Here is a 27,897-nt window from a genome sequence, read left to right on the forward strand (position 1 = left end):
CCAGCTTGATTGGCATAACAAGAACTCAAGGAGTTTAGCATTTATGAGTAACATAAATGTTACAATTATTTATTTCTTTTCAATGAATTATTCAATGCAGACCTTATGCATTGGTTCATTCTTAAGTAGCTAATGGAATTTGAAAAGGCACACATACAGGATAAAGCAAAATATTAAAAAGGAATAATGCTAAAATAATTTAACCACTAAAATCCTAGCTGAAGAGATGTGTTTTAACTGCTCTCCCAAAAAGTGGACAGGATGGAGGTTTGGTGCAAATCTGAAAGGAAAGTATGAAAATTATGGTGTGATAGGCAGATGGCTTCTATTACCTTCTGTTGCACAAATATCCACATGTGACTATTTGCATTGAAGTTTGACTGTGTGTATACTGACTATACAGAAGCATACTGTAAGTGCAGAAAGTGAGTTTTCTGTTTTACCCTGGCACACCAACTCTCCAATGAGTTGGCTGAAATTGATAAGAAGGTTCTTCATTCAACCTGAAGCCATTAATATCTCCTTCTGAAACTACTAATCAAAGATAAGAGTACAATTCAGGGGATCTGATGGAACTTGCTTATTCCTACCCAAATCTTCTGACTCTCCAAAAATCACCTCTATGAGCAGGATGGTGAGGATAAGCTAATAGCTTTTTCTCAAAATGGTTTGGGTGGAGAAAGTCATGTTATTGAATCCTCAGTCAGAACTAAGATTGTAGTACGGGATGAGGAATGCAGCAGAAAGATTAACTATAAAATTGCTCTGTTGATCCCCAAAGCTTGTTGACACAAAGTGTCATAAAGATAACATCTGAGTCAAACTGGACTCTTGGTGACTTCTTGACCATGTCTTTCTCATTGTCAACAGTATGGAACTGGTTTGCTACTGCCTCCTTCTGGCACACTGGTTTTATTTATTTATTTATTTATTTACTTCCCAGCCCTGGGTATTTCCTTACAAACCCCTCATCCAGGGGTGAAATCCAGCAGGTTCTGACAGCTTCTGGAGAACCGGTAGCGGAAATTTTGAGCAGTTCGGAGAACCGGTAGTGGAAATTTTGAGTAGTTCGTAGAACTGGCAAATACCACCTCTGGCTGGCCCCAGAGTGGGGTGGGAATGGAGATTTTGCAATATCCTTCCCCCAGGAGTGGGGAGGGAATGGGGATTTTGCAATATCCTTCCCCTGCCATGCCCATCAAGCCATGCCCACCAAGCCACACCACGTCTACGAAGCCACAATCACAGAACCGGTAGTAAAAAAAATTGGATTTCACCACTGCCCTCATCCAATAGGGTCTGACCCATCTTTGCTTTCATAATCAGGCATTACAATCAATTCACATTGCTCAGCAATTGCTTTGCTGGATCACTCCAGTGCTTTAACTGGTTTACCGCCTTGTTGGACTCATTGGTAAGATGGAATCAGAGCACTGCAGCCAGGAGATGAGAATGTAATACGGTACTATCTGTGTCAGGAATGATTAATGACAAAAGACACCAAAGGCAGTGAGCGCTGATTGGAATTCAGCAAGGCCAGGCCAATGAATCATCCAAAGATGCAACTAATAGAGTACTATAGCATAGCCACAGCTACTGTATATCTAACTGAAATTATTTTCCCACAAGTCCTGGCGGGATTCTTTGGTAATTTTAGGGGCTACTTTCAGGATGCCCTTGCCAATCAAAATTAGGCTTTTTCTCAAATTGAAGGAATCTGTATACAATACAGCAATGTTCTCAGTAACACCACGTGTCTGGTTTTTACATCATTAATTGAACAGCTCAACTGTAGATTTTCTTATTAGCCTAGGATTTTAGATCCTAGAAGTTATAATTTAGATTTATGGACTCTTAATGTCCATTATGTTCTGGATATTTCAGGGAACTTCTGATATGGTACAAGTTATAATTCTAAAAAACAGGTGAGTAATTGGACCCTAAATGAGTCCATAAGGATTTAATGAATTAATTTCTTACTGCATACTAAGATTTATTTCATGGAATTTACTGCAACTATACTGCTTTGAACATTATCATTTTATTTTAGATTACTAAAATTAAACTTGCCTAATCATCATTAGAGTCTTTATTGTCCCATTCCCAGCAATTTCTGTTTTCAGGACAACATAACAAAATAAATTACATCAATGAACCAGAATGTTTTGTTTCTTTGCTTTTGTTTGTAACTGCTTTTTTGCTGCTTACAGAAATATTTGCTTATAAATACTTATTAGAGAGACTGAAAGCACTGCAAACATACATTCTCACTTCCCAGAAATTAATGGCAAACTTGGTGCATAATCATTTTTTGACTTATTATCTTATATATTCTAGAAAGTGCTTATTGTAGCGCGGTTGATTATTACATGGAGAAAGTGGTTAAGGGGAAACTTTTTAAAATTGAAAACACATTATTTGTGTAATGGAAAGACAGAGTTAGTGGGGGAAACAAATCTCCATAAATACCTTAATTTGAGAATAGACTGGCTGCAGCTTCAGGCCTGCAAATGAGCCCTGGGTGATATTTTTAAATCCAATATCCCAATACTTAGAGATGGAAAATGCACTGAAATTGCAATGTGTGCCCTCAGAATAATATTGCTGCAGTTTAGGAAGCAAAGAAAAGTTGACTTCTCAAAAAGAGGAGGGAAATATTTTGCATTAAGTCTCTTGCATCATAATCTGTGTTCTCTTTAAATCAAAGTTTCTCAACCATGGCATGTTTAAGACATATGGACTTCAACTCCCAGTATTCACCAGCCAGAATGGCTGGCTGGGGAATTCTGGGAATTGAAGTCCACGTGTCTTAAAGTTGCCATGGTTGGGAAACCCTGCTTTAAATATTGTATTTCCTCTGCCTCGCTGAAGGAGATCAATCAAAGGAACGCAATGAGTATGCTCACCTTTTCAAGCAGTTGCCTTAACTGCTTGCTCTTAGCATCCCTGGAGCATAAGTTTTGTTCCGGTGCAACCACAGTACAAATGCATCGTCCATCTGGATCTTGCGCAGAACTATAAACCTGCCACCCTTCTTTGGGACTGATTTGAGTCTGAAAAGAAAACAACAAGGTGTAGTAAGTGTTGAGCTGGTACTGAGGGAAATTGAACATTGGAGTGGTCCTTGCAAACGACACCCTGCCCCTCCCCAAAATCAATCAATGTCTTTAGAAAATAAAGATGCTTAAGAATGCGTAATTGCTTTAGAAAAGATGCATATGGTATCAATAACATCTTATTTATTTATTTATTTATTTATTTATTTATTTATTTATTTATTTATTTATTTATTTATTTATTTATTTATTTATTTAAAGTATTGATATAGCTGCCAACTCTGGGCAGCTCCCAATCAAAGATTTTTTAAGAAATCCATATGAAATCATTTTAAAACTATAAAACAGTTAAAGCATAAAACATTCAAAACAACAAAAATCTAATACCAATCTACGCTAATGTGCCATCATGCTGGGGGGTGGGGGGTGGGGGGTGGGGGGTGGGGGGAGGGAAAGCCAATTCTTTAAGGCTTTACAGAAGGCTAAAGAGGTAGATCTGGATTTGTTTAATGACTGCATGATTTACTTAACAACATGGTTGAATTTCAGGGGGTAAGTTATTCCACAAGGCAGGGGCTGCCGTACAAAAGGAACCCTTCCTAGTTCCCATTAGATGATAACATTTGTGGGAAGGAACCAGGAACATGGTTCCTTCACTTGGTAGGTATCTGCTTAGGGAAAGGCTGCCCCATGGTTAGCCTGGCCCTGTGCCCATGCAGGGCTTTAAAAGTAATGACCAAAACTGGAACATTCACCGTCTTGCATATTCAACAGATGTTATTTCTCCTTCTAAACTTCTTTATTGTCATACAGAATCCATTTTAGCTGTGATTGTATCGCTATCCTGCTCCTGCAAAAGCACATAGTGTTTCTTTTGGTATCATTTGCAGACATCAGGCATGGTCAGAGGTTGCACCAATACCAATGGAACATCTGACAGGTGCAGCGCCTTGCTCCTCTCCTTCATTTTACCACTAGTTTAGCCTTGGGGTTGGTCTTAGTTCTTTTATCTTCACCTGCAGTGAAAATATGGAGGGATTTGCCCAAAACGCTTTCCTTCTTCCTCCAGTGTCATTCTCAAATTGAAGAACAACTGGGTATAGTGGTTGTGCTGCCGGATCTGGGTAGGATGAGTGCTATTTATGTTACATCCACAGCAAGAGCTGGGGTGGTGCAGTGATTAAAATGAAATATTGCAGGCTAACTTTGTCCACTGTTAGGAGTTCAATCCATACCAGCTCAAAGTTGACTCATCCTTCCATCCTTCCAAGGTCTGTAAAATGAGGACCCAGATTGTTGGGGGCAATATGCTGATTCTGTAAACTGCTTAGAGTGTGCTGTAAAGCACTATAAAGTGCTATTGCTATTGCTATCCTTGCTTGTTGTACTTACAGTTTAACTTATCCTATTACACAAAGTTATTGGCAGAAAAAGAAGGAGAAAACCAATATATCTTGCTTTGTATATTTGTAGCCTAATATCTGGTCCACCTAATATTTGTAACCTCCAAAATTCTTATTAGCCAGCCTATTCTGGATTTGTGGGGGAAAATATCTGGATCACTTGAATAACAGTAGCAAAATATGCCCTCTTTAATCTAGAGGTGGCAATGGGGATGGAGGGTAGCTGTACTTACTTAACTGTTTTAAAATGGCCACCACAGGCTACATGTGACCGTGATATTTATTTATTTATAAAATTTATTGGCCGCCCATCTTACCATATTGCTAGAGGAAATGAGGTGAAATTTCTTACACACTCTGCCAAAATTTTATTTTATTTTTTTTAAAAAAGAGATGCTTTAGGCCTGCTGGAGGATTAATACTCATATTTCATTAATTACTGCAGCAGTAATAGATGTAGCAGCTGCAGTAGTGGTGGCTGCAGTACTAGTTGTTAACAGCAACAACAGCAGTAATAAAAATGCTGTTCAGCTGCCAAATCTTGACAATCCTGGGGAGGGGGGATTGTGGAGGATTCCACAAACCACAAAAGAATAAAACAGGGGACACAGTGGGGACTGAGTTCATGGCCACCCTGGCCAGACTCTTCATCTTTATTCTCAAATAGAGTAAAGTTTAAATAACTACATATTTCTTTGCACATCCCTTTCCTTTTCTTCCTTGTGACTCCCTTCCTTTTTCTGGTTCCAAACATTATCCTCACTAAACTCTTTGCCTCTGTTCTGTCTTCTTTTCTGACAAATTAATGGGCAACCATTGCCCTTTTATCTTGTAACTGTGCTGTTTCTTCCTCATTGTTTGTATTTATTGCTGTTTTACCTGTTTTGACTTTAGTAAACCACCTTGAAATCGCTGATAAAAGGCAGGCCAATAAACAACATGTCTGTTTTAATTGGAAGCCTCCTCCCCATGGGCCAAGTGGAGGCAGTGACTCCAACGTGGGATTCAGAGCAGTGAATCAATTTGATTTTCCTCTGCACAGACGTGCCTTTTGCTTTCTTGCAAGCAAGGAATGTAGGCAGCTCTCTCCATCTAGCTGACATTTACTTAAACAGGAAAGCAGGGGCAAAAATGTGTGCCGTTTCTTTCAGGAGAATACAGTCTAGCTAGCTGGCTCCCAAGAGACCTAGAAACCATTCACTGATCTGTGAAAGGGGATGGAGGCTTCCCTAAAATGTTATGGGAAGTACGCCAAACGCATTTTTCTTACATAAGATCCTTGCTATTAATTTATATTAGCCATATTCTTTCATATAGTCTAGATTTGCCTAATTTTGTGGTGGGTCTTCACAATGTTGGTAATGAATCCTTTCTATTATCTAATGTTCAGCTCTTCTAGAAATGCCACTTTTTTTCTCTCCCAAACTAGACGCATCAGTATAAAGGGTCAGCTTTATACTGATGCATCTAATCACTTATTGACATAATAATATTATAAGAGACATAATCGCCCCTGCTCTTCTCTTCTCCTGCAACTGGCATTTGAAAGCATCCTTGATCAACTCAAAGGTATTGTCAGACTTCGATGCTATCTCAAAATAAATGAATTTCCAAACTGCCAATCTTTAAGGAAATCTTCTCTTTATTTGAGCACAGCAACCGGATCATGACTCGATGCGGACAAGACTGACCTTTTGCCCCCCAATCCCTCCCTTTCCGATCCCCAATTATCTGCTTCTCATTGGCTATCTTCCAAGTCACTCTACTGACGTCTTGTCTCGTCATTTCACAGGAATGTCCCCCCTCCCTTCATTTCCACGACGACCCAGCTTCAAAGGGATTTAGCAGGCAAAAGTTCAGGGCTTATCTCTCTCTTCTCTATGCCAGCGGTGAGACGCTGACAGGTATACTGAATCCCAAATCTAATCACTCAGTACTTAATATCCATGACTTTATTCAATTGCCTTTTAAGCAGGGGTGCTATTCAGCAGGTTCTGACAGGTTCTGAAGAAAAGCTAGTGGAAATTTTGAGTAGTTTGGAGAACCGGCAAATACACCTCTGGCTGGCCCCAGAATGGGGTGGGAATGGAGATTTTGCAATATCTTTCCCCTGCCACGCCCACCAAGCCACACCCACAGAACTGGTAGTAAAAAACAATGAATTCCACCACTGTTTTTAAGGCCAGACATTCTGATGACATCTTGTTGTAGCACAATCCACACAATATAGGTAGCCCTTGACTTATGACCAGAATTGGGATTCAAATTTCCATTGTTAAGGAAAGCAGTTGTTATGTGAGCCATGTTTAGGACCGTTTTTGCCATGGTTTTCACTGAATCACTGCAGTTGTTAAGTAAATAATGCAATCATTAAGTAAATCCGCATTTCCCCCACTGACTTCTTATTGGAAGCCAGTTGGAAAGGTCGCAAACAATGACCACGTGACCTGTGATGCTGCAATCGTCATAAATACATGCAAGTTGACAAGCACCAAATTTTGATCATGTGACTGTAGAAATGCTGTGATGGAAGTTAATGCGAGTACCGGTTGTAATTTGAGAACTACCTGTAATTCTGTACTATAATACAAAGAATTTTCTTTTGAGTACAATATTGTGTATTTCCTGATCATTTCGATGAATGAACCTTGGCCTTAATGTTTGGAGAGATGGAGAACTTCTGTCTCCTTGCTATGCATGGATTTTAAATACACTGATACTTTCTCCAGTTGCCTTTTTAAAAGTCTCCAAAGTATTTTTTTTTTCTTTTAAATTAAGGAGATCTTCGAAGTCCTTGATCATTTAGTCACCTCCTTCTGCATTTTTCCCAGAGTTATCATATTCCTTTTCAAATTTGGCAACCAGAATCGCACAAAGTATTCCAGAGATGGACAGACAGATCTAAATAAAAAAAATTAAAAAACTATAATGTTTTCAGTTTTATTTTCAAAACCTTTCCTAATGAATTGTAGCACGGGCTTTATCTTATTCACAGCTGTTGCACATAGAGTTGATATCTTCCTGAAACTATTAAACTATGAAATTAGTGATTTTTCTGCATTGCTGTGCATAAACATCTAACATGAATTGCATTTGCCATTTGGTTAACCAATCACCAGTTTACAGGTAAGTGAACACCATAATTGTTAAGTGAACAGAGTGGTCATTAAGTGAATGTTATGGTTGTTAAGCATATTCATTTTCCCAAATGGGTGGGTTTTTTTGCTGGAAACCTGAAGTAAATGCAAGAAACTGGCAAAAAAAATATCACAAATTGCGATCCTGTGACCACAGGATACTGCAAACAGCTGTAAAAGTGAACTGGTTGCCAAGAATCCAAAATTGGGTAACGTGACCATGAGTGTGTTATCATGTGTAGCCATTGTAACTTCACAAACTGGTTATAAGTAGCTCTTGGGAGATCAGTCATAACTTCATACAATTCTTAAGAGACCAGTCATAAGTGGAGGACCACCTGTACAGTGATTCTTCTGGAGTTCTTTATAATCACATTTGGCTTTCATCCCCTGAATAGTTTGGCACATGTCTCAAAGGTGCTTGTTCAAGATGCAACTGGACTTTCTTATTTTTCTTAGAAGATGTTTCGCTTCTCATCCAAGAAGTTTCTTCAGCTCTGACTGGATGGTGGGGAATGGAAGGATTTATATTGCTTGCAGACGGCTGGTCATTTGCATTATTTTTAGAGAGTCATTGAAGCCACTTAGAGGTTTGTCTATGTCCTCAGAGTCACCTGAGTAATGCAAATGGGTATGGAACCTTTTTGGAACTGCTTTTTGGAACATCTTGTAAGAAAAATAAGAAAGTCCAGTTACCTCTTGAAAAAGCACCTTTGGGACAAACAACCATGACCTGGATCACTAAGAATCTCCATGGACATTTTGGCACATGCAAATTTAGCCAGTTCAATGGATAGTTTAAGTCAAGATAATTTATGAACATGTTAAAAGCATTAGTCCTAACATGGATTCTTGAGAGATCCCACTTCTTACTTTTCTCCATTGGGAACTATTCATTTATTTGTTCTCCTTACTTTCTGTGTTTAACTAGTTAATAACCCATAAAAGGGCAGAATTTCTTATGCCATCAAAAAGGAATTTATAAAGATACTGTTGTAAGAAACCTAGGGAATTATTATTATTATTTAAATCTCTAGGATGTAACAATGGCAGGGTCACCTGAACTCATGTTCCTGTTGATATTCTTTTTTAAAAAACAACACTTTAGAAAGATAATGGGGAAGGATTTATTTTATGGATAAACTCAATTTTCCCCCTACCATGGCTTATTTCTTTATATGCTTAGTTATTTGTTCTTTAAGTGTTTTCTGTGAATTTCTCAAGAACAGATTGTTCTATAATTTTCTGATTCTCTTATTATCTTTTTCTAAAAATTTGACTTCATTGGCTACTTTCAAAATCCTCTGGTACTAAGTTTGATTTGAGGGACAGGTCACATATTTTTATTAACTCAGCAATTTCTCATCTGAGCTCTTTCCAGAGTGCTTGGGTAGAAGGCATTTGAGTTCAACTAGTAGTCAGCAAAGTGTCCCAGGATATGTGTGGGATATTTTAAAGCCATGTGGGCTACTCCTTCTTGGTAAGTAGCATAGTACTAGCAGCATAGTAGCATAGTAATTGCAGGACTCCTTACCCCTCCTTCTTGGTAAGTAGCATAGTAATTGCAGGACATGAATCTTCTGTGCAGCTTCTGATTTAGAAGCTTGTGAAAATATTACAGGCAAATATACTCAAGAAAACTCCTGCCCTGGATCCCACAGTAGAAGTTTTTGATAGATTTTTCCAATGTTCCATTCAAAAAAACATTGCAGCACAACAATGTACCTACCAAACCAAACATGTCAATGCATCAAGTTCAACCTACAATGGTTCCGTAATATATTTCATTCAATCTTCAAACAGATCAGGCACACTTGAATAGATTTGACCTTTTAAGTTATGCTGAAGTTCTTTTTCAAATATGAATGTTTGATCCTGGGTTAATTTGTTTAATAAAAGACAGAACCATCTGTAGTTGACCAAGGGTGGGTCTATAGGGGAGACCTTTTCATTTCTAAGGTACCACAGCACCAACAAGCGTTTTTTTTTTTTACATCAAATGTTTGAAAACATGTACTATTGAATGCAGTGTAGCATTCTGTACATTTAGAAGACGAGCATTATATTTCAATGCAGTGTTGAAATGGAAGGGGAAGTAAACATTTGAAAATTCATATACTGTATGCCACAACTGTACAATTGTGGAAAATTTGCAAGTGTAAGTAGATAATTTAATGTTCTTAAAGAAAAAAACAAGGCAGGGACAACACACACAGCACGGCCTCTGGAATTTGTTCTAATTTCTTTATCAGGAATAGCCAGTGGTGAAATCTAAAATTTGTTACTACCAGTTTTGTGGGCGTGGCTTGGTGGTGGGGGTAATGTGACTGGGTGGGCGTGGCCAATTTTTTTTTTGACTTTTAAAACCATTTTTCTACAACCTCTTCGGCGAAGAGGTTGTAAAAAATGCTTTCAAAAGGCTCTGACTATCCCAGCTGAGTTGCCTGATTGGCAGAGGGTTTTTAAAAAATCCTCTGACGATCAGGCAACTCAACTGGGATCATCAGAGCTTGGATTGTCAGAGGCACTTAAAAGAAAAAAACTTTTTTTTCTTTTAAATGGCTCTGACGATCCAAGCTGAGTTGCCTGATCGGCAGAGGGTTTTTAAAAAATCCTCTGACGATCAGGCAACTCAGCTGGGATCATCAGAGCCATTTTAAAGAAAAAAGCCTCTGATGATCGCATGGCTCAGCTGGGCATGGGGGGGGATAGGGATTTTTGCTACCAGTTCTCCGAACCACCTGCCTCCATCACTACTGGATTGGGCGATCCGGTCCGAACTGGGAGCATTTCACCCCTGGGAATAGCCATAGGAAATGGGCATGTTTCTGCTTTCCCCTCTTTTGCAATTGGAAGTCAGCCATTTACATATTTAAATAATAACAATAATACATCCCCATAGTTATATTGATAATTATATCTGCTCCCTCCCAAAAATGGAGGTGGAGGTTTACTTTAGGTAAATCAAATCATCAAAGAAGAAAAGTGCATTGGCTGATTATGTAAAAGACAACCAAAAACAAGCACTGATGTAAGTTAAAAATTGGGACTGCTGAATCTTGTTTCCCCCAATGTACAAGTCTCCACAACCACATGGCGCAACACAGGAGAATGAACTCATCAGGACAGGATTCAGCAGTCCATCTGCACCTGAAAGACAAGGGTTGCTACTTTGAAGATAACAAGGTTCACATTCTTGATAGAGAGGGCCACTGCTTTGAAAGAGGGGTCAAAGTGGCTATCTATGTTTAAATTAAACAGCCCTGTCTCAACAGAGGGGGAGGGATACAACACCACCTATCTCCTGTTTACAAGTCAGTCTTTCAGCAGTCCCAAGATAGTTCCATGGGTTTGCACTCTGATTCAGGTACTCTGAGGACATAGGTTAATCCCCAAGTTGTTCCCCTAATACTCAGTGTGTTAATGACTGACTGACTGAAAAGGGAAATACAAATCCTTCCTTCCCTACCAGTTAGTTAGCACTGAAGCTTCCCAGAGGAGGTGAAGTTTCTTCAAGAAAGTCCAGTTTGTTTGAAAAAACAAAAAGCACCTTTAAGACAACCATGATGACCTGGATGGCTGAGAATCTCCATAGACATTATTTAGTGAAGGTAATAAAGCAAAGGTAAAGGTTTTCCCTTTTCAATCGAGTCCGACTCTAGGGGATGATGTCATCTCTGTTTCTTAGCGGAGGGAGCATTTCTGTGGCCATGTGGCCAGCATGACTTTATGCTGAGGCACACAGAACATTGTTACTTTCCCATCAAAATGGTACCTATTTATCTACTCGCATTTGCATGCTTTTGAACTGCTAGGTGGGCAGGAGCTGGAGCAAACAACAGGAGCTCACTCTGTTGCATGGTGCTCGGGTCTTGAACCCAGGCTGTCAGCTTTCCAGTTGACAAACTCAGTGTCTTTAACTGCTGAGCCACTGCGAGCCCCGTGAAGGTAATAAAGACATGCCTAGAATAAACAAAATGCCCTCCTATATTCCTAAACCACATATAGATCAAAAGTTATAGATCTCTTCATTCCAAACATATTTAAGGAGTTATTTGGAATAATGGAGAATCCACAGACAGCTAAGATGTAACTTTTAAAAAATAATCAGATGAATGGAAATGTCAAGAGAATTGTATATCCAAAAGTGAAACATAAAGCTCATCTTTTCTGCTAAACTTTTTAAAATATATTTTTTCCCACTTAAGTAAGATTTCAGGATGTTATGTGCTGGTAATATTGCTTTCAGGATGTTATATGCTGGTAATATTGCAAAGGATATTAGCATTGAACACATATGACTCATTATGCATTATCCCTTATAGATGCATATTCTCCTGTGCCTTAAAAACATCTCCAAGCCTGATGGACTCTCAGTTCCTCTCATCAAGAACCTCCTTCTGGTATTCACATGAAATCTATGTCCCTACAATTTCAATCCCTTGGTCTAGTCCTGTCTTTGGAATCTAAGAGAAATACCAAGCCTGCTTTTTCAGGTAGTTCAAAATAGAACAGAATGCTGGATATACCAGTTCTGAAATATTTCAAGGCTCTTCTCATCAACGTTGCTTCAAATCTGCATTCTGCAGCAGAAATTCTATACTCATTCATTATACATGGGCATCCAAAGTAATTTTGCAACTACATTAGTATCTAGCTAGCTTTATGAAAAGTCCCAGAATCATGCTCAAGTCAGTCAACCTCTGAGTTTGTACATTTATAGTATTTTGTATTATTTTCATTGGGAATGGGAGGAAGGAAATTACAGTATATGCCATGATGAAAGTATGGGTGCATAAATCTTATCTTCCCTTATTCACATCACAGGGACAATTTAAGAGTTCCAAACCATACAAACCCAGCTGCCAAAGACAAAAACAACAGCATCAGCTGCTACATAACACAATATTTTTGAAGCAGTTTGCACAAAATGTTTTTCGCAAAAAAAGCTGTCCTTTAAATACATGGAATTTCACAAAATTGAACCAATATGGCACAGTGGTTACAACAGTTCTCCTCATCCAAGTATCCTCCAGATTTCATGTGACCATGAATCCAGAATGCCCAGCCAGTATGGGCTTTGGAATTCTGGATGTTGTAGTGTCAATTTAGTAGAAGGGCCTTCAAATTTCAAAGGCCCGAGAGATACACCTGGTGAAGTTTTGGTTTAATATTTAGGTGTGAAGCTTTTGGGATACCCTTACATGATAGAGTATATGTTACTCTAAGAATACAGGTGGGACACAATAACGCACAAATATATGGATGTATATAATTAACTCTGCTATGTTTCTTCAAGTAGAAGTCAGTTCCCTGGGACTTCATGGTCACATCAATGTACTTCTTGTAGGATTAATATGATAGCAGTTTCTGCTCCTTTCTTCCAGGATGTTTATTTTTTTTCAACTTTGCAGTCTATTATACAGCCCCGATATTGGTTAGATGTCTTCAATCAAGTAATAAAGAAGAATAGCCCTTTAGCTTTTTTAAGAATGCAAAGTTCTTGAAAAGTAGTTGCTGTCACTTAGTTGTCTGAGATGCCCTCAAGCCAAGCTCAAGTTTTGGTGACTACATAGACACATCTATATTGCTTTCTTGACAACAATGTTGAAGTCATTCATCATTGCCTTTTTCTGAGAGGTTATTTTCAAGTTCCTCATCTGCTGAGGGGCCTAAAATTTCCACTAGGCTTCCATGCAAATACTAAACCAGGCCCAATTCTGTTTGGCTCCTGATCCCCGATGAGGATATCTAAGTACTACCTAGATTTCTCTAAACAGAAATGGTATTCATTTTAAATACCAGAAAAATCAAGAGGAAAAATAGCTAACATATACCGTCATACAGGAAATTATTCTCCAAAGGTTGAACTTAGGCTTTTTAAATTTTATTTATTTAAAACATTTGTATGGCCACTCAGCTTAAGAACTCCGGGCAGTCCAAAACCATGTTATAAAAATAAAAATATCATACAAAAATAGATAATAAATCTGGCACTGTAGCCAAACTTCCTTGATGCAACCCACTACATTTTCTTCCAACTCCAGCTTTTCTTTATCCCAGCTCTTGGAGAAAATGGCAACTATTTGTGGCTTTTCAGAAAGTGAAAAGGATAGAGATCTGCAAGATCTCAAGGGATAGTGTGTTTGAAAGGGTAACAGTTATTATGGAAAAGACACATTTCCCAAGTTCTGAAAGATGGCAACATCTAAAGCAAAGTTGATTTCATTGAGGGCCACATCAGGGTTATGTTTGACCTCGGGGTGTGTGGCCAGGGGGCATGGCCAGCTCGACGTCACTTGTGTTGGGGGCGCCTGTGGTAGCCTGAGTGCTCTGCCAATGAAAACGGGCTCCCAAGCTCCATTTTCAGCTGTGATGGCGTCCTGCAACACACTGTCAGTGAAAATGGAGCTCGGGAGGGCCGCCCATGGTCCTCCTGAGCTCCGTTTTCCCTGACAGATGCACCGCAGGCAGATCCTTCGCTGTTTCCAGGGTAGCCCCACCGGCCAGATCTAAGCACCCCATGGGCTGGATCTGGCCCCCGGGGCCTTGAGTTTGACACTCCTGATCTAAAGGAAGGGAATTGAAGCACACCTACTCTATCTGATCTGATGGGCAGATAACCTACAGGGAAAGGCAATCCCGCAAGTAAGCTGCCAATGTAAGGTTTTAAATGTAGTAACCAGCATTTTGAATTGCATGCAAAAGAAAAGTGTGAACCAATGCAGTTCACATAACAGAGGTGTAACCATTAACGTGGACAAATCTAGGGGCACTCAGCACTGCATGATGCTGTATTTTGGAACAGTTGTAATTTCTGGGTGATCTTCAAGGACAGCCCCATGTTAAGCACAATGCAGCAGTCCAACCAAGGCATGAATGACTGTAAGCAAGGGCTCCTGATCTTGTATAAAAGCTTATGTTGATAAACCAACATAAGCTTTGTATAATAGGAGGCAACCATAAACTTGGGGGAACTCCGGATTATTCTGCTCTTCACTAATTTGAGTACAATTGAGATTTATCTATAGCTTGATGGCTTTCCTAATTCTGTGAACCTGTGAAAACTTAAGAAGTCACAGTTATACATGGAAGCTGGTGATATATTATCTAAGTTGTCCAAATACCTGACTGCATTATTATTAATTCTGTAGAATTTATTGTAATTCTGGAAAGAAATTTTATAGAAAACTGCCTATTTAATTCTTTGTCACTCAAAGCTGGAGTCTGAGACGTGATCACATCAGGAAGAAAAATTCCTCAAAAAGAATGAAATACCGAGAAGGCTGTATCTGAACTGCTTGTAAGAACATCAAAATATCCCTTGGGATACACCTTTGCACATTCCATTTTCAAGATGTACATGTCTTATTTACAATGCAAACCAGCACATCGTATCACCTGGCTTTCTCTGAAAGCTTACAATTAAACCAAGCAAAACAAAGTAAAACAGGCCATAAAATCAAAAGCAAGCAGAAATAAACAAGTAAATAAAACAACAATGTCCAAATAAAGAAAAACCTCACCACCACCCCAAATAGACAAGACACAAAGGTTAGTACCATCAGGCAAGCCTTCTATTTTATAATAACCAGATAATAAAAAGGGTCCTAACTTATTTCATGCTGGTATCAAAACAGACCTATGAAGATGATCTAAAATGGCACCATCTAGAGAAGGCACTCCCTTTAAATAGCCAGATCTCAGGGCATTTAGAGGTATAACAGCTAAATCCAGCTTTTTACACTGGGCCTGAAATGGATTGTGAAGTGGCTCAAATAAAATATTAATGGTGTATGCTGTTGAAATTATTGAGTCCTGGTAGGAACCTCAAAGTTTCCAAACCATTTTCAAAACTGACTCATGTATAATGTATCACAGTCATCTAAAGTATAAAGCAAAATGTATGGTTGCATCTGAAATCTAAAATTCCCTACTGAGCATGGTATGATAGGAAACTTGCTTATGCTATTTATCTCCAAATACAAGGGAGTCGTTCCACTCCTGAGTGGGAATGAGAAAAAAAAAAGATTACTCCTCAGTTCTGCTTTCTCAGATCTTTTTTCACTGGAAAGGACAGGGCTTTCTGCAGAAGTGCAACATTTATGTGGAATTTACTCTCCAGTTCAACTGTTCAGTAATCAGATAATGGGGTGAACCTTGCAGCCTTCATCCTACATAGATCCCATCTTGTCATCGTTCACAGTTATGTTGTTTCCACAATAATGTCTAACCAGCTTGGAAAAGCTGGGCTGCTTATTTATTGATGAAACTTCCTGCCGGCCTTTTTGCCAAGCATTTCTAATAATGGCTTAATAATACATTACAAGCTTTTGGTGGACTTGAAAAGCCCACAGAATAAAATACTGGTGATGGTGATGGTTGCTATTTAGGTAAAGCAGAAGAAGCAGCCATTTGAACAATGATTGGTATTTCTGCTGCAGATGTAATGAAATCACATTGCCAAAAGATGGATGGGTGAAAAAAACATTTTCCCAGATCTATCTATCTATCTATCTATCTATCTATCTATCTATCTATCTATCTATCTATCATCTATCTAGTTCCTCATCTCACAGAAACGAGACCCTAGGCAGTGTATAACAGAGAATTAACAAGTGTTACTAAAAATGTTTAATGGATCATATGAAACGATCCAGATTCAAAGGGAAAAAGGTGATATGGAGCACACATAAGTATGTTGCCTTAAGAATTCAGTAATTCCTTGAACCAAATGCATTTTTTCCTGAACTGATTTCAGAGCAGTCCAGGGCAGCCAAAAAACCCCTGAAAAAAGTCCCAACTTCTATAAGGGGTAACAAATAGGTAAGACATGAATATCTCCACATGATCTAAATCAGGGGTGTCAAACTTGTGGCCCATGGCCCAGATGCATCATACACTGGCCATTCCCACTCCAAGTTTAGCAAAGGGGAAAAAAGTTGTGATGTGTCACGTGACAATGTGACGCCGCAAGTTTGACACCCCTGGTCTAAATGTTTAATACATACACTATGTGTTTTAAACAAATAAATAAATTTCAGTCTGGATTGCTGCACAACCCTACTAAACAGTAATCACCCTGATAGTTACTTCAATAGGAAGGGATCAAACATTTCAAATAAATTAACAGTAAAAGCAAATGTATGATTTGTCTTGGGCCTGGGGTACATGGATATGAAATCCTACTCAAGTTTACTCTCAAGGTTAAGGTGACCAGATTTTAACATTGGTAAAGAGGGACATTGTGGGCGTGGCTTATTTTGTGGGCGTGGCTAGCTGGTCATGTGACTGGGTGGGCGTGGCTAGCTGGTCATGTGACCGGGTGGCCATGGCTATGTGTAGAGGGACTACTCAGAGGGCTGGAAAGTCATTTCTGACAGGTCCTCACACTTTTGACTGGTCCTCACACTTATGACCATCCTCACATTTATGCCCGTGCAGCATTCTTAACAACCATGTCACTCATTTCACAACTGCTTCTCTTCACCATGGTGACAAGATAGGGCAAAAACGTAAAATGTGAGGACAGTCGTAAGTTCGAGGACTGGTCAAAAGTGCGAGGACCAGTCAAAAATAACTTTTTCAGCCCTCTGAGTAGTCCATATGCACAAAAGGACTAACCAGAGGGCTGAAAAAAGTCATTTCTGACAGGTCCTCACACTTTTGACTGGTCCTCACACTTATGACCATCCTCACATTTATGCCCGTGCAGCATTCTTAATAACCATGTCACTCATTTCACAACTGCTTCTCTTCACCATGATGACAAGATAGGGCAAAAATGTCAAATGTGAGGACAGTCGTAAGTTCGAGGACTGGTCAAAAGTGCGAGGACCAGTCAAAAATAACTTTTTCAGCCCTCTGAGTAGTCCATATGCATAAAAGGATACAGTAATTGAGAGGGATGAAGGAAGGGAAGGGAAATTAGAGTAGGAGTGATGGTTAAGAGAGGGAGGAAGAGAGGAGGAGAAGGAGAAAGGAAGAGGAAGTAGGGAGGAGAAGAAGAGGGGGGGGGGAAGAGAAAGTAAGAAGGAAAGAAAAGAGAGGTGGTAGGTTTGAGGAGAAAGATTGCTGTACAATAAAAAAGATGAAAGGGAAGAAAGCCAACCCCAAACAAATATAAAGATATTAAGATAAAGAATGAATTGTTAAACTTTAAAGAATAAAAGAGAACAAATATGAATAAATAGCAATAATTAGAAACACACATACATACAATGTATTTTCTTTGAACAGAATATTTGGCTGGTTCACAAATTTAAACAGTGTTTAGTCATTTCAATTAAATTTACAATTTCTATATTTCCTTTTTGCCATATTTATTCCTCATCTATTTTTTTTAAAAAAACAATATTACCCTTCATCCTCATCTCTAATCTTAATCAAATTCAATTTTTCCCTTCTATTCTATTTTATACCCCTTCCCATTGTCATCTATTTTTATATCCATCCTCACATTGGTTAATTATGTAATTATGTAATACAGTTGTTTAATACAAATTCAACATTTTAATATAAATCAATTAGTTATATAACTATCTTTTTTGTATATTAATCAATATGAACATGAATATTCCAATTATTTCCATGCAATCCAATTTCTTACAAATCAATTAATTATACTTACCAATAATAATAAACCAAATAATTTCCCCCATATATTCCTCCAAACCACAACTTAACCATTTCTGCTTTCAACACAGTATACAATTAATAATATCTCAATTATTACAATTCCCTAGTTAAAAAGAGCTTTTTTTTCTTTTGTGTTTTAAAATCTTGAACTCTCCTCTTTTGCCCTAAATAATTTTCCATTGTTTGCACTTACCTTTTTTGGTGAGGAAAAGGAAAATAAATCTGCTGCCTAATTTTCCAACGTTGCAAGCAAACCGTAAAGCCAACAGCCTGTTTTACTTTCAATTTCGTTTTGAGCTTGGTTTGCACAAAGAGGAAAAAAAAAACTGAGCAATTTAGCAAGAGCAGAGCCCTGTGCAAATCAGCTGAGAGGGGGAAGCCGAGCGGCCCTTTGAAGCCCCGCGGCAAGAGTTTAAACAGGTTTTTTCCCTCTAGCCATCAGCGGGGATTCAGGAGGCAGCCGGGAACCAGGAGGCAGAATGAAAAATCGGGACTTTTTTAAAACGCCGCGGGACGCGGGACAAATTGCTCAAAAGCGGGACTGTCCCGCCAAAAGCGGGACGTCTGGTCACCTTACTCAAGGTAGAATAGTAGCCCCATTTGAAACTGAGTTGTGATCTCAGTTATCATAAGGTTGATCAAATCAGGGCTTGATCTTATTATTTGTAGGTTTTAAATGTAGACCATGGTAACATATCTCCAAGCACATAGTTCTAGAGGGTCTTCTATAAAGATTCAGAGTGGAAAAATTCTAGCTCTTTAGATATTGTTGGGCTCTGTCTCCTACCAAGCCTATCAGCATAGCCAATGGTCAGAGGTGATAGGAGCTAGAGTCTTAAAACCTCAAGAGAAGTACAGGGTCCCACCCAGAAAGGTATAATACTTAATGAGATAGCATGTGCAAATTGAGGAAAGTGAGGCTTTATAATCTAAATTGCCTTAATAAGGGAGGCAAGAAAGGAGAAGAAAGGAAAGAGGAGAGTTATATGGGACTTTTTTCAAACTTAAAAAAAAACAATTATTCAGGAACTATGCCATGCTAGAAGAGTCCTCAGGTGTTTGCATACCAAATTTGTTCTATTTTTAAAAGTAATCACCACAAGATCTTTTCAAATAGCTTTTCCATACATCTGGTGCATATTTGGAATGAAGAATTTCCATAGAGAAGCGTTTTGGGATTGGGTGCTCAGGTTTAAGTGATTGAAAGTATCAGGCTATATTTAAGTTCCAGTGTTTCAGAGGCTGCTTTGGCACTGTTTCCCACAGTTTTTAGATGGGCTTCTCTTCCTAGGAAAATTGGTTCAGAACAAGCACTTGGGCTGTAACAATATCTCCCACTGTCATTTCTACTGCTGGCAGATCTGAATAAGACAAAAATATCAATGAAGATTAAAAAAAAAAACCTCTTTCTGCATAGATTGCCTGGCTCACCTCAGTAAAATGCAGAATTTCACTCTTATGTGAAATGGAGGGGGAACTTCCTTTTTGATGCATTAGATGTTAGAAGCCAACAGAAGCAAGCCAAAGGAACAGGAAGGGAAAGGAGGTGTAGGGGCATTTGATGGGAATTTAGGTTTGGAAGGAGGGAAGGTGTTAGAGATTCTTGGACTCAGATTTTGATCCAAGTTGTCTTTTTTTCTTTTCCAAAGCTCTTGCCTAGATTCAGATAAAATTTTGGTGGTAACTTCAGTTCGAGATGAGGAAAAGAATTAGAGGAGAGGGACTTAACAGAAATAATTGGTTTTCTTTCTGATCCCACTTGAAAGGCTTCTGAAAGCACAGAGAGAGGGAGAGAGAGAAATCTTCTTCTTCTTCTTCTTCTTCTTCTTCTTCTTCTTCTTCTTCTTCTTCTTCTTCTTCTTCTTCTTCTTCTTCTTCTTCTCCTCCTCCTCCTCCTCCTCCTCCTCCTCCTCCTCCTCCTCCTCCTCCTCCTCCCCTCCTCCCTCCTCCTTTCTACTTGTGAGATGCCACTACTGTTCTTAGAGTACTGGTAACTGCCAACCTCAGTTGTTTTGTACCATATCTCCCACAGTTCTTTGCTATTGACCATGTCAGGTAAGAACGATGAGGCTTAATTCTAAAATATTTGAATGGTATCAAGTTATCTTTGAAGCTTACTTTAGAATTTTCAAAAAGAGGACCTCTGTTCCAGGGATATAAGTTGGCAAACTGCAACATTTAGCTCACAACTGCTTTTATAATGGTTGTGAATAGTAGGTTAGAGGGCTGTATCCTAAAAAGTGGGTGGAGTCAAGACAAAAACTAAACTAGGCTTTATTTAATTTCCATTTTATTTTGTAAAGTTTGCTGGCAACATAATGACAGCCATTTTGGTCTAGTGGTTAAGGAACCAGATTAAAAAGCGGGAGATCATGAGTTCAGGTCCCACCCCAGCCATGAAAGTCAACTGGGTTAACCTTGGGTTAGTCTCACTCTCTCAGCCCAACTCACCTCACAGAATTGTTTTGTGGGAGAAATAGGAGGAGAAATATTCATATGTTGAAAATGTTTGCTGCGTTGAATTATTTGCAAAATAATAAAGGCAGGATACAAATTAATACATTCAGCAATTTCTTCCGGTTGCTTTGCACATTATAATTTAATGGAAGATTTTGAGGAACTTTAGGGGCTGCCCCTTTGACTTTGAGGGTACATCCGTAGTGGAGATAAAGAGATACTGAATGGGGAAAGCAACAAAGAGAATGGAAGAATAGAAGCTGTTTCTTGTCCAGAGAGCTCAATGGGAGCCAAGCAAGGGCACAATATTTCATATTTGTCCTTGTAAAGTTTAATTAGCCAAAGTTGTTCCTGTTTCTTAACTATGGTAGTACTTTTCAATTTTAGTATAAACGAAGTTGGAGAAAAGGAAGAAGATAAATTCACAGAATTTATCTGAGAAAAAGCAAAGCATGTAGGCATTAGGCCCTGCTTTTATGACATGAGGCAATGAGGTCAACATTTTTATGAAGGTTTACACTGGGAGAATGCAATTTTTTCTCCATCTTTTGCTTTTAGTTTGACTGGGATGCAGGTGTGGCTTCATCATGCCAACATTTCATCAAATTTGCTGGGTGATGCTGCAAGGCAAGTAGAAAAGGAAATGTAGAAAGTTATCACCTGCCCCTTTCTTAGAAGAATGAAATATTTTGAGAAATATTAAAAAGGCAGAATATTATCTTATCAGAAATGTCTTTTTAGAGGGAGAAAGCAGCCCCCACCTTTTCTTAATAGCCAATGGCAGATGTCAGCACTTAAGAGATAAATAGCTCTATTCATAAGCAAATACCCTCACCCAAGATCCAACAGGAAAAAGTCATTAAGCCACAATAGGAATTACCCAACACCCTTTAAGAACACAAGCCCCTTCATTGCATCACCCCAAACTTCAACCAAATCTAGCTCAGACAAACACCTAGGACTTGTACTTTGCCTAAAGAGCCAGCTATGACCTCTACATAACCATGGCCCCATGGGAGTCTGACAACAGCCAATAGAATACATGTTCTTGCATAGAAACAGGAAGCTGAAGTGCAAAGCCCAATAGAAGGTATAACCCTTCCTCTCAACTCCATGTAGTCAGCTGCCAAGAACCACCCATGTGGTTCTGCTTCATCATTAAAACATCTTTCCAATCAACTTCCACCTCCATTTTGTCTCCAGTGCCTTTCTCCCAGCTTGGAACTGAACCAGATGGACATTTCTTCCCACAGAAAGGCGTGTACATCAATTTACCCTGGCTTCCATATTCCATAACAAGCAGAAAGTATGCAAAAATGGCTCAATCACCTTCCACCCCACCCCCCAATTTAATAGGTATAGGGGGGTGTACAATGTCTATCAAAAAGTTCTATAGGATTTGGAGAAGGTAGGAGAAAGTAAGATCTCTACTGGACTTGGGGGCCTGCTCTGAAATTAGGATTCAGTAGCAAACATATGCAACTCTCCCTCTTTTTCTCACACATAACAGTAATAGGATAGTCAACATTTGGTACTAAATCAGATTTTTATTTTTTTAAATTTAATAACTATGCATGAGCAGGAGATAAATAATAATATTGTGGTGACTGACATTTATTTTGATGACTGATTTATTACTTCTGGGATGCCCTGCCTGTATCTCTCTATCTAATTTTTTCCTAAGATACGGGAAGCACAAGCATTCCTCACAGCTGCTATTCTCAAAAGGTTATTCTATGCTTGCTTTATCTACCTATCAATCAGTCAAAATATATGAACATTGGTATGCATTTGCCCTCTATATGTTTAGCATTTCTCTCTTGTTTCTGGCATTTCCCAATAAGGCTAGCAACATATTTTGGGGAAAGTCAGATGGGTTCGGTTTATGTCTTACTTTCTGTTCTATCTTTCCTTCAATGAGTTAGAGAAAGGTGATATAGACAGTAAGGAAGGTTACTTTGACTGAGATAAGTGAGATCTGTTACCAAAGCGACAAGGGAAAAAACATATCTCCAAAACAAACAAAGTAGGCAAAAATAACTCAATCAGCTCCTCAATTTACATAGGTATAGGAGCGGGATGTACAATAGAATAAGACCTGCAAAATTATTTTATTATAGCCACTCTGAACAAAGGCCAACTCCTGTGAAATTGTTTCCTGATCTAGCTTACCTAGTTAATAAATATTCTAAAGGCTAATAAATATTCTGCTCTTATGATGTAGGCTGAGTCCAGCCCAAAGGGAGCTGTTGAGATTTATGGCCAAAAAAACATCAGAGTGCAGATTTCCCCAGGTACTATAAAAATCACACAGGTTTCTGGAATTGTACAGAGTGCAAATGCAAAGTTTTGGGGTCAACATGTAACTTTTACTAATAGTTCTATGGGAAAAAGAAAAAAAAATAATGCTGAATTGTCCCTATCAGATATGGCTCCACTCTGAACTATAGGGCTGCATTAGCTCACTCTATAAGAACTAAGAATCCTCTGAGGTCCTTTGGACATTCAGTGAACTCCAAACTTTCCAGAGGGAGCCATAGATGTTACAAAGGCTGGCTGATCTTAACGTCTTTTCTGATAAATATACAGAAATTTCTGATAAATACTCTGAAATATCACCCTTAATTCAACAGTCTGCATGGAAGGACTTCACAATGGAGCAAAATGAATGGTTCAAATGAAAAGCACTAAAAATCATGGTTCCATTCTCATTTCCTGCCCGCAGGCAATGAACAAATTCCATATTGATTAGTAAATTAGATCACGTGTTTAGTTTCCAAGTGGTATTTAGCCCTGAGCTGCTCTTAATCTGATATTTGATTGCAATCACAATGAACAGAGTACAGGTAAGGAGGAACCTTTGGAGCAGGGAAATTCAGTTAAGTGCCTCCTCGTCAAACTTTCATTAGCTCCGTTTCAGCAAATGGTATGGCAAAGGATGCAGAATTCACCCATTTTAACAAGCTATTAAGACAGCATTAAGACCACAGACAGAGAGGCTTGCTTCTTTAGTACCAAACAAGACTTTTTGGCAAGCATTGCACTACACTTCAGCAACAGTACACATAATGGAATCCATCCTGGAAAATCAGTGGACATCTTTAGCCAATAACAACCTCTAATTTGGCATGCTGCCCTAATCAAATGGTTTGCAAGTGTGTTTTCTTTCTAAAGTTTTCTTTTTTTCTTTTTTCTTTTTTTTGCTCCTCTGGAAAACTTGCTTTTTGTTCTGGGACATCCCAAATACAAAGCAAGAAAAAGGCAGTCATCCTGCTACGTGGAATAGTTTTGCAAGAAAAGGAAAGGAAGCAGAACAGCTCAAGTTTAATCATGCTTATTTTGTATAATCACAGCAAGGCTTTTTGGAAGTCACAATGCAGAAAGTGGAAAGCGAACAAACAAGAATGCCGTCGGTGTTTTAAGACTTGTACAAATACCCGTGCTTTAGACAAATATTTTAGAAAGCTTTTTTCTTTTTTAAATTGTTCCGTTTCCAGTTGGCAAATGTTCTTTCCAGAAAGTAAGTCTATAGGTTGAACATGCATTAACAACTTGAAAGAAAGGAGGGGAGAAGGAAGGTTCTTACCAGAAGCATGCAAAATTAAAATTGCAGTCTGTGGGTCACTTTAAAGAAAAGCCATAGCAAAATGTCTCTTCCCTTCCCTTCCCTCTCAAACCCATAAAAGCTCTCCAGAGAATGAAGTTACTTACTAGCTTGTTAAAAGTGGACAGCCTGGTGGTATTCAGTCCTACCAGTGACGGGAGCGTTTGGGACATCCAGTTAGAAATCATAGCCATGGTACTAAGCACAGCACCCAGCTTGAGGAGTGAAGGACTCATTGCTGTGGAAGCTAATGAGTTTTCATAGTGAGTGATTATCATCCTAGAGCAGACTGGCAGGGAAAGAGGCGTGCCTGCAACTCACAACATCCATGGCATGAAAAGGGTTCAGCCTCCCTAGATTTAATCATCCTCCAAAACGCACATCCAAGCTGCTCCCCCCCCCATTCCCTCCTCCAAGCACTGGCGTTGAAGCCTCCTCTCTTTGCACCACGTAGCAAGGCAGGCTGGTCACAGGAACAAAAGCCTTTAATGCTCATAATAATAGTTTTTGCCTGGGAGGGAAGAAAAGAAGATGTGGAGGAGAACAGAGGGTTACTTCACCAGGAATGGGCAGCTTGCTGGTTAATGAGGCAAGCCAGAGGTCCAAGGCCAGAGGTAACAAAGTCAACCCGTAGCGGGTGGTTAGAGAACAGAATCTCTCAGACTTCATATGGAACATCTGTGGGCATTTGTTAAGTAGGGATGAGGCCATGAACGTCTTGATGTTGCCATTGTCAACAAGTGTCACAATGCTTCGTGTGAACGAAAAATGCAATTTGATGTGTGGGTGAGAATAAACCCTGCTGGATTCCATGGGATTTGCTTCCAAGTCAGCGTGGATAGTCAAGCTACTTATTGCATCATAGCCCATAATGCACAAGGGATCACAATTTGGAGAGTTAGATAGGAGTAGACTGGCCACTCCTATCTCTACTATCTTTAAAGCCAGGATAAAGTCTGTGTATATGAGTGGGTGCAGAAATTTCCAGGAAGGTCACATACATCTTTGGCAATGGTGAAATCCAATTTTTTTTTACCAGTGGTTCTGTAGGCGTGGTGTGGCTTGGTGGGCATGGCAGGGGAAGGATACTGCAAAATCTCATTTCCAGCCCACTTCAGGGGAAGGATACTGCAAAATCCCCATTCCCTCCCCATTCCTGGGGGAAGGATATTGCAAAATCTCCATTCCTACCCCACTCTGGGGCCAGCCAGAGGTGGTATTTGCCGGTTCTCCGAACTGCTCAAAATTTCCGCTACCGGTTCTCCAGAACCTGTCAGTACCTGCTGGATTTCACCCCTGATCTTTGTTTTTTTTTTTATATGACTAACAACAATTATGACACCAAATTGTTCCAACCAAACACGACTCTAAAGCGGGGGGGGGGGGGATCCTGGCTTAGAGCCAATATGAAGACTATGTACCTGAAATTGCTTTTCTACCGATTGCTCCACTGTAATTTTTTGCTTCTGTGGAGATATTCAGAATATAATTGCAGAGATGTCACTTTATTTATTTTTTTTATTTATGCTGCTTTGTAAAATATCACAAATAAAACATCGCTCTCTTATAATATGACATGATGTCTCTTGATGCAAAAAATTATTTAGAAAAAAAGAATGATAGAAATGTAGCCTGAAGCTTTGGAAGGGGAGGAACAAACTAAGATTCCACCCCAGCAATACTGAGCAAAACTGAGCATCTATGGTTGTTTGACCCTTCTGGTCCTGGGAGTCTTTCAGGGTCCTGGGAGACTTTCAGGGTCCTAGGAGGCCTGAACAGGGTTACCCTTCATAATCAAGAGGGTGCTTTTGGACTCATAGCTCTCTTGTTTGACCACTTGTGGCCAGAGGTCCTTGTCTTGTGTCACAGTAGTAGTTATATAGGACTATGAGGCTCCTCTTACATCAAGACTTGGTCACTGTATGGATGGAATACTACTGCAATGTGCTGCCTATGGGAGTAGCCTCAAAGCCTCAGTAGGACTCAGAAGACAGGACTCTGTTGTGGCACCAACCCTCTAGAAGAGATATCTCTAGGAGATATACTGTATATGGCCACTGTTTATCACCCTTTAAAATAGCATTAAGTAGGGCTCTTTCCTAGGGCCTTGGGAAGGGAAAGAGCTACTTGATGTTCCTTCTGAATGATGTAGTCTGTTAGGTTTTATTTTGATTTATTTTTACTGTTTGTGTATGCTTGAATGGCTACTCAAGAGACCCTGGAATTAAGTGGCCTAGAAATTTGCAAAACAAACAAACAAACCAATTAACTATTCTGTTTACATTGGCATGTTGGAACATGTAGGTGCTTTTGGGAGGTATTTATTATGTTGTCCATACAACCTTAAGGGAACTACTCAGCTTCCAGATCACTTGGTAAATTGGGCTATAATTTTAGTAGGGAATGGTTGTACTGCTAGTCCAGCAGATCTTTGTGGTCAATCTGTTTTCCTTTAAGAGAAGAGACACTTAATTTTGATTTGTTTATGAGAAATTCTTGTTAGCACATCAGGAATCATTCTTCCTTTAACCTCATGTTTGGATTTTTAAGATATAATTTTTATTGAAGAAATTTTTAAGAGGTTAAAAACAATACAAATATTCAAAAAAGAAAGAAAATGAGAAATAACGGTAAATAAACAAGAAAGAAAATAGAAAAAGAAGAAAGAAAAAAACATTATAAAAGAAGCAGCTTCCAAACTTTTTGATAGCAGTTATAAATGCATTTATATTTTACCTTAAGGTTACATCATAATTTCCTTCTTTCAATAAGTTGCCCTTTCTAATCTTCATAAATGATAACTTCATTTTTCTTTTCTTTTTTTTAAAGCAAAAAGCCCATTAAGGGGTTCCAGTCACTGTTAAATGTAGTTGTTGATCTTTCTCTAATTAAGTTAATTTTGCCATCTCTACTAGTTCTATCACCTTTATCTCCATTGTAGGTATTTCAGAGTCTTCACTTTTGAATATATAATTGTCTTGCAGCAGGAATTATATATAAGAATATTCTTCCATAGTTCTTTTTTAATTGGCTATCCACTAATCCCAGTTCTGGTTGTAGTTTGTTTGTTTGTTTGTTTGTTTGTTTGTTTGTTTGTTTATTTATTTATTTTTTATTTATTTATTTTTCAAATTTCTATACAACCCTTCTCCTTTCGGACTCAGGGCGGTGAACAGCCAAAATAAAAACATCTATACATAACATTACAGTTAAAAATAGAATTAAAATAATTTATAAATTTGGCCCGTAATTTAAAACTTGTCAATTTAAAATCAATATTAAAAATTTAAAACTAACCCTAAAATCAAGACAGACCGGCTAACTGAAAAAAATAAGTTTTTAGGGCCCGACAAAAAGTCCGGAGGTCGGAGATCACTCGTATCTCTGGGGGTAGATTGTTCCATAGGGTAGGTGCCACCACAGAGAAGGCTCTCCTCCTGGGGGTCGCCAGCCGGCATTGTCTGGCCAATGGCACCCTGAGGAGGACCTCTCTGTGGGAGCGAACCGGCCGGTGGGAGGCTATTGGTGGCAGAAGGCGGTCCTGTAAGTACCCTGGCCCTAAGCCATGGAGCGCTTTAAAGGTGATCACCAACACCTTGAAG

General features: G+C 39.0%; 1 protein-coding gene across 3 annotated transcripts in view; it reads right to left on the reverse strand.

Annotated features, from left to right (window-relative positions):
* The window catches only part of OLFM3 (olfactomedin 3), a 214,264-nt gene that overhangs the window by 41,399 nt on the left and 144,968 nt on the right, over positions 1–27,897 (reverse strand). For 2 of the 3 annotated variants that reach the window (XM_034437365.3, XM_087889995.1), the window contains exon 2: positions 2,907–3,053. In XM_034437365.3, coding sequence (XP_034293256.1) covers positions 2,907–3,053 — 147 coding nt within the window. Of the gene's footprint in view, positions 1–2,906; positions 3,054–24,402; positions 24,756–27,897 lie in introns of those variants that run through there. The other variant, XM_034437364.2, reaches the window with a different exon arrangement.

Source organism: Pantherophis guttatus, chromosome 3 (assembly GCF_059756535.1).
Source record: "Pantherophis guttatus breed Tessera chromosome 3, ASM5975653v1, whole genome shotgun sequence".
Lineage (NCBI taxonomy): Eukaryota > Metazoa > Chordata > Lepidosauria > Squamata > Colubridae > Pantherophis > Pantherophis guttatus.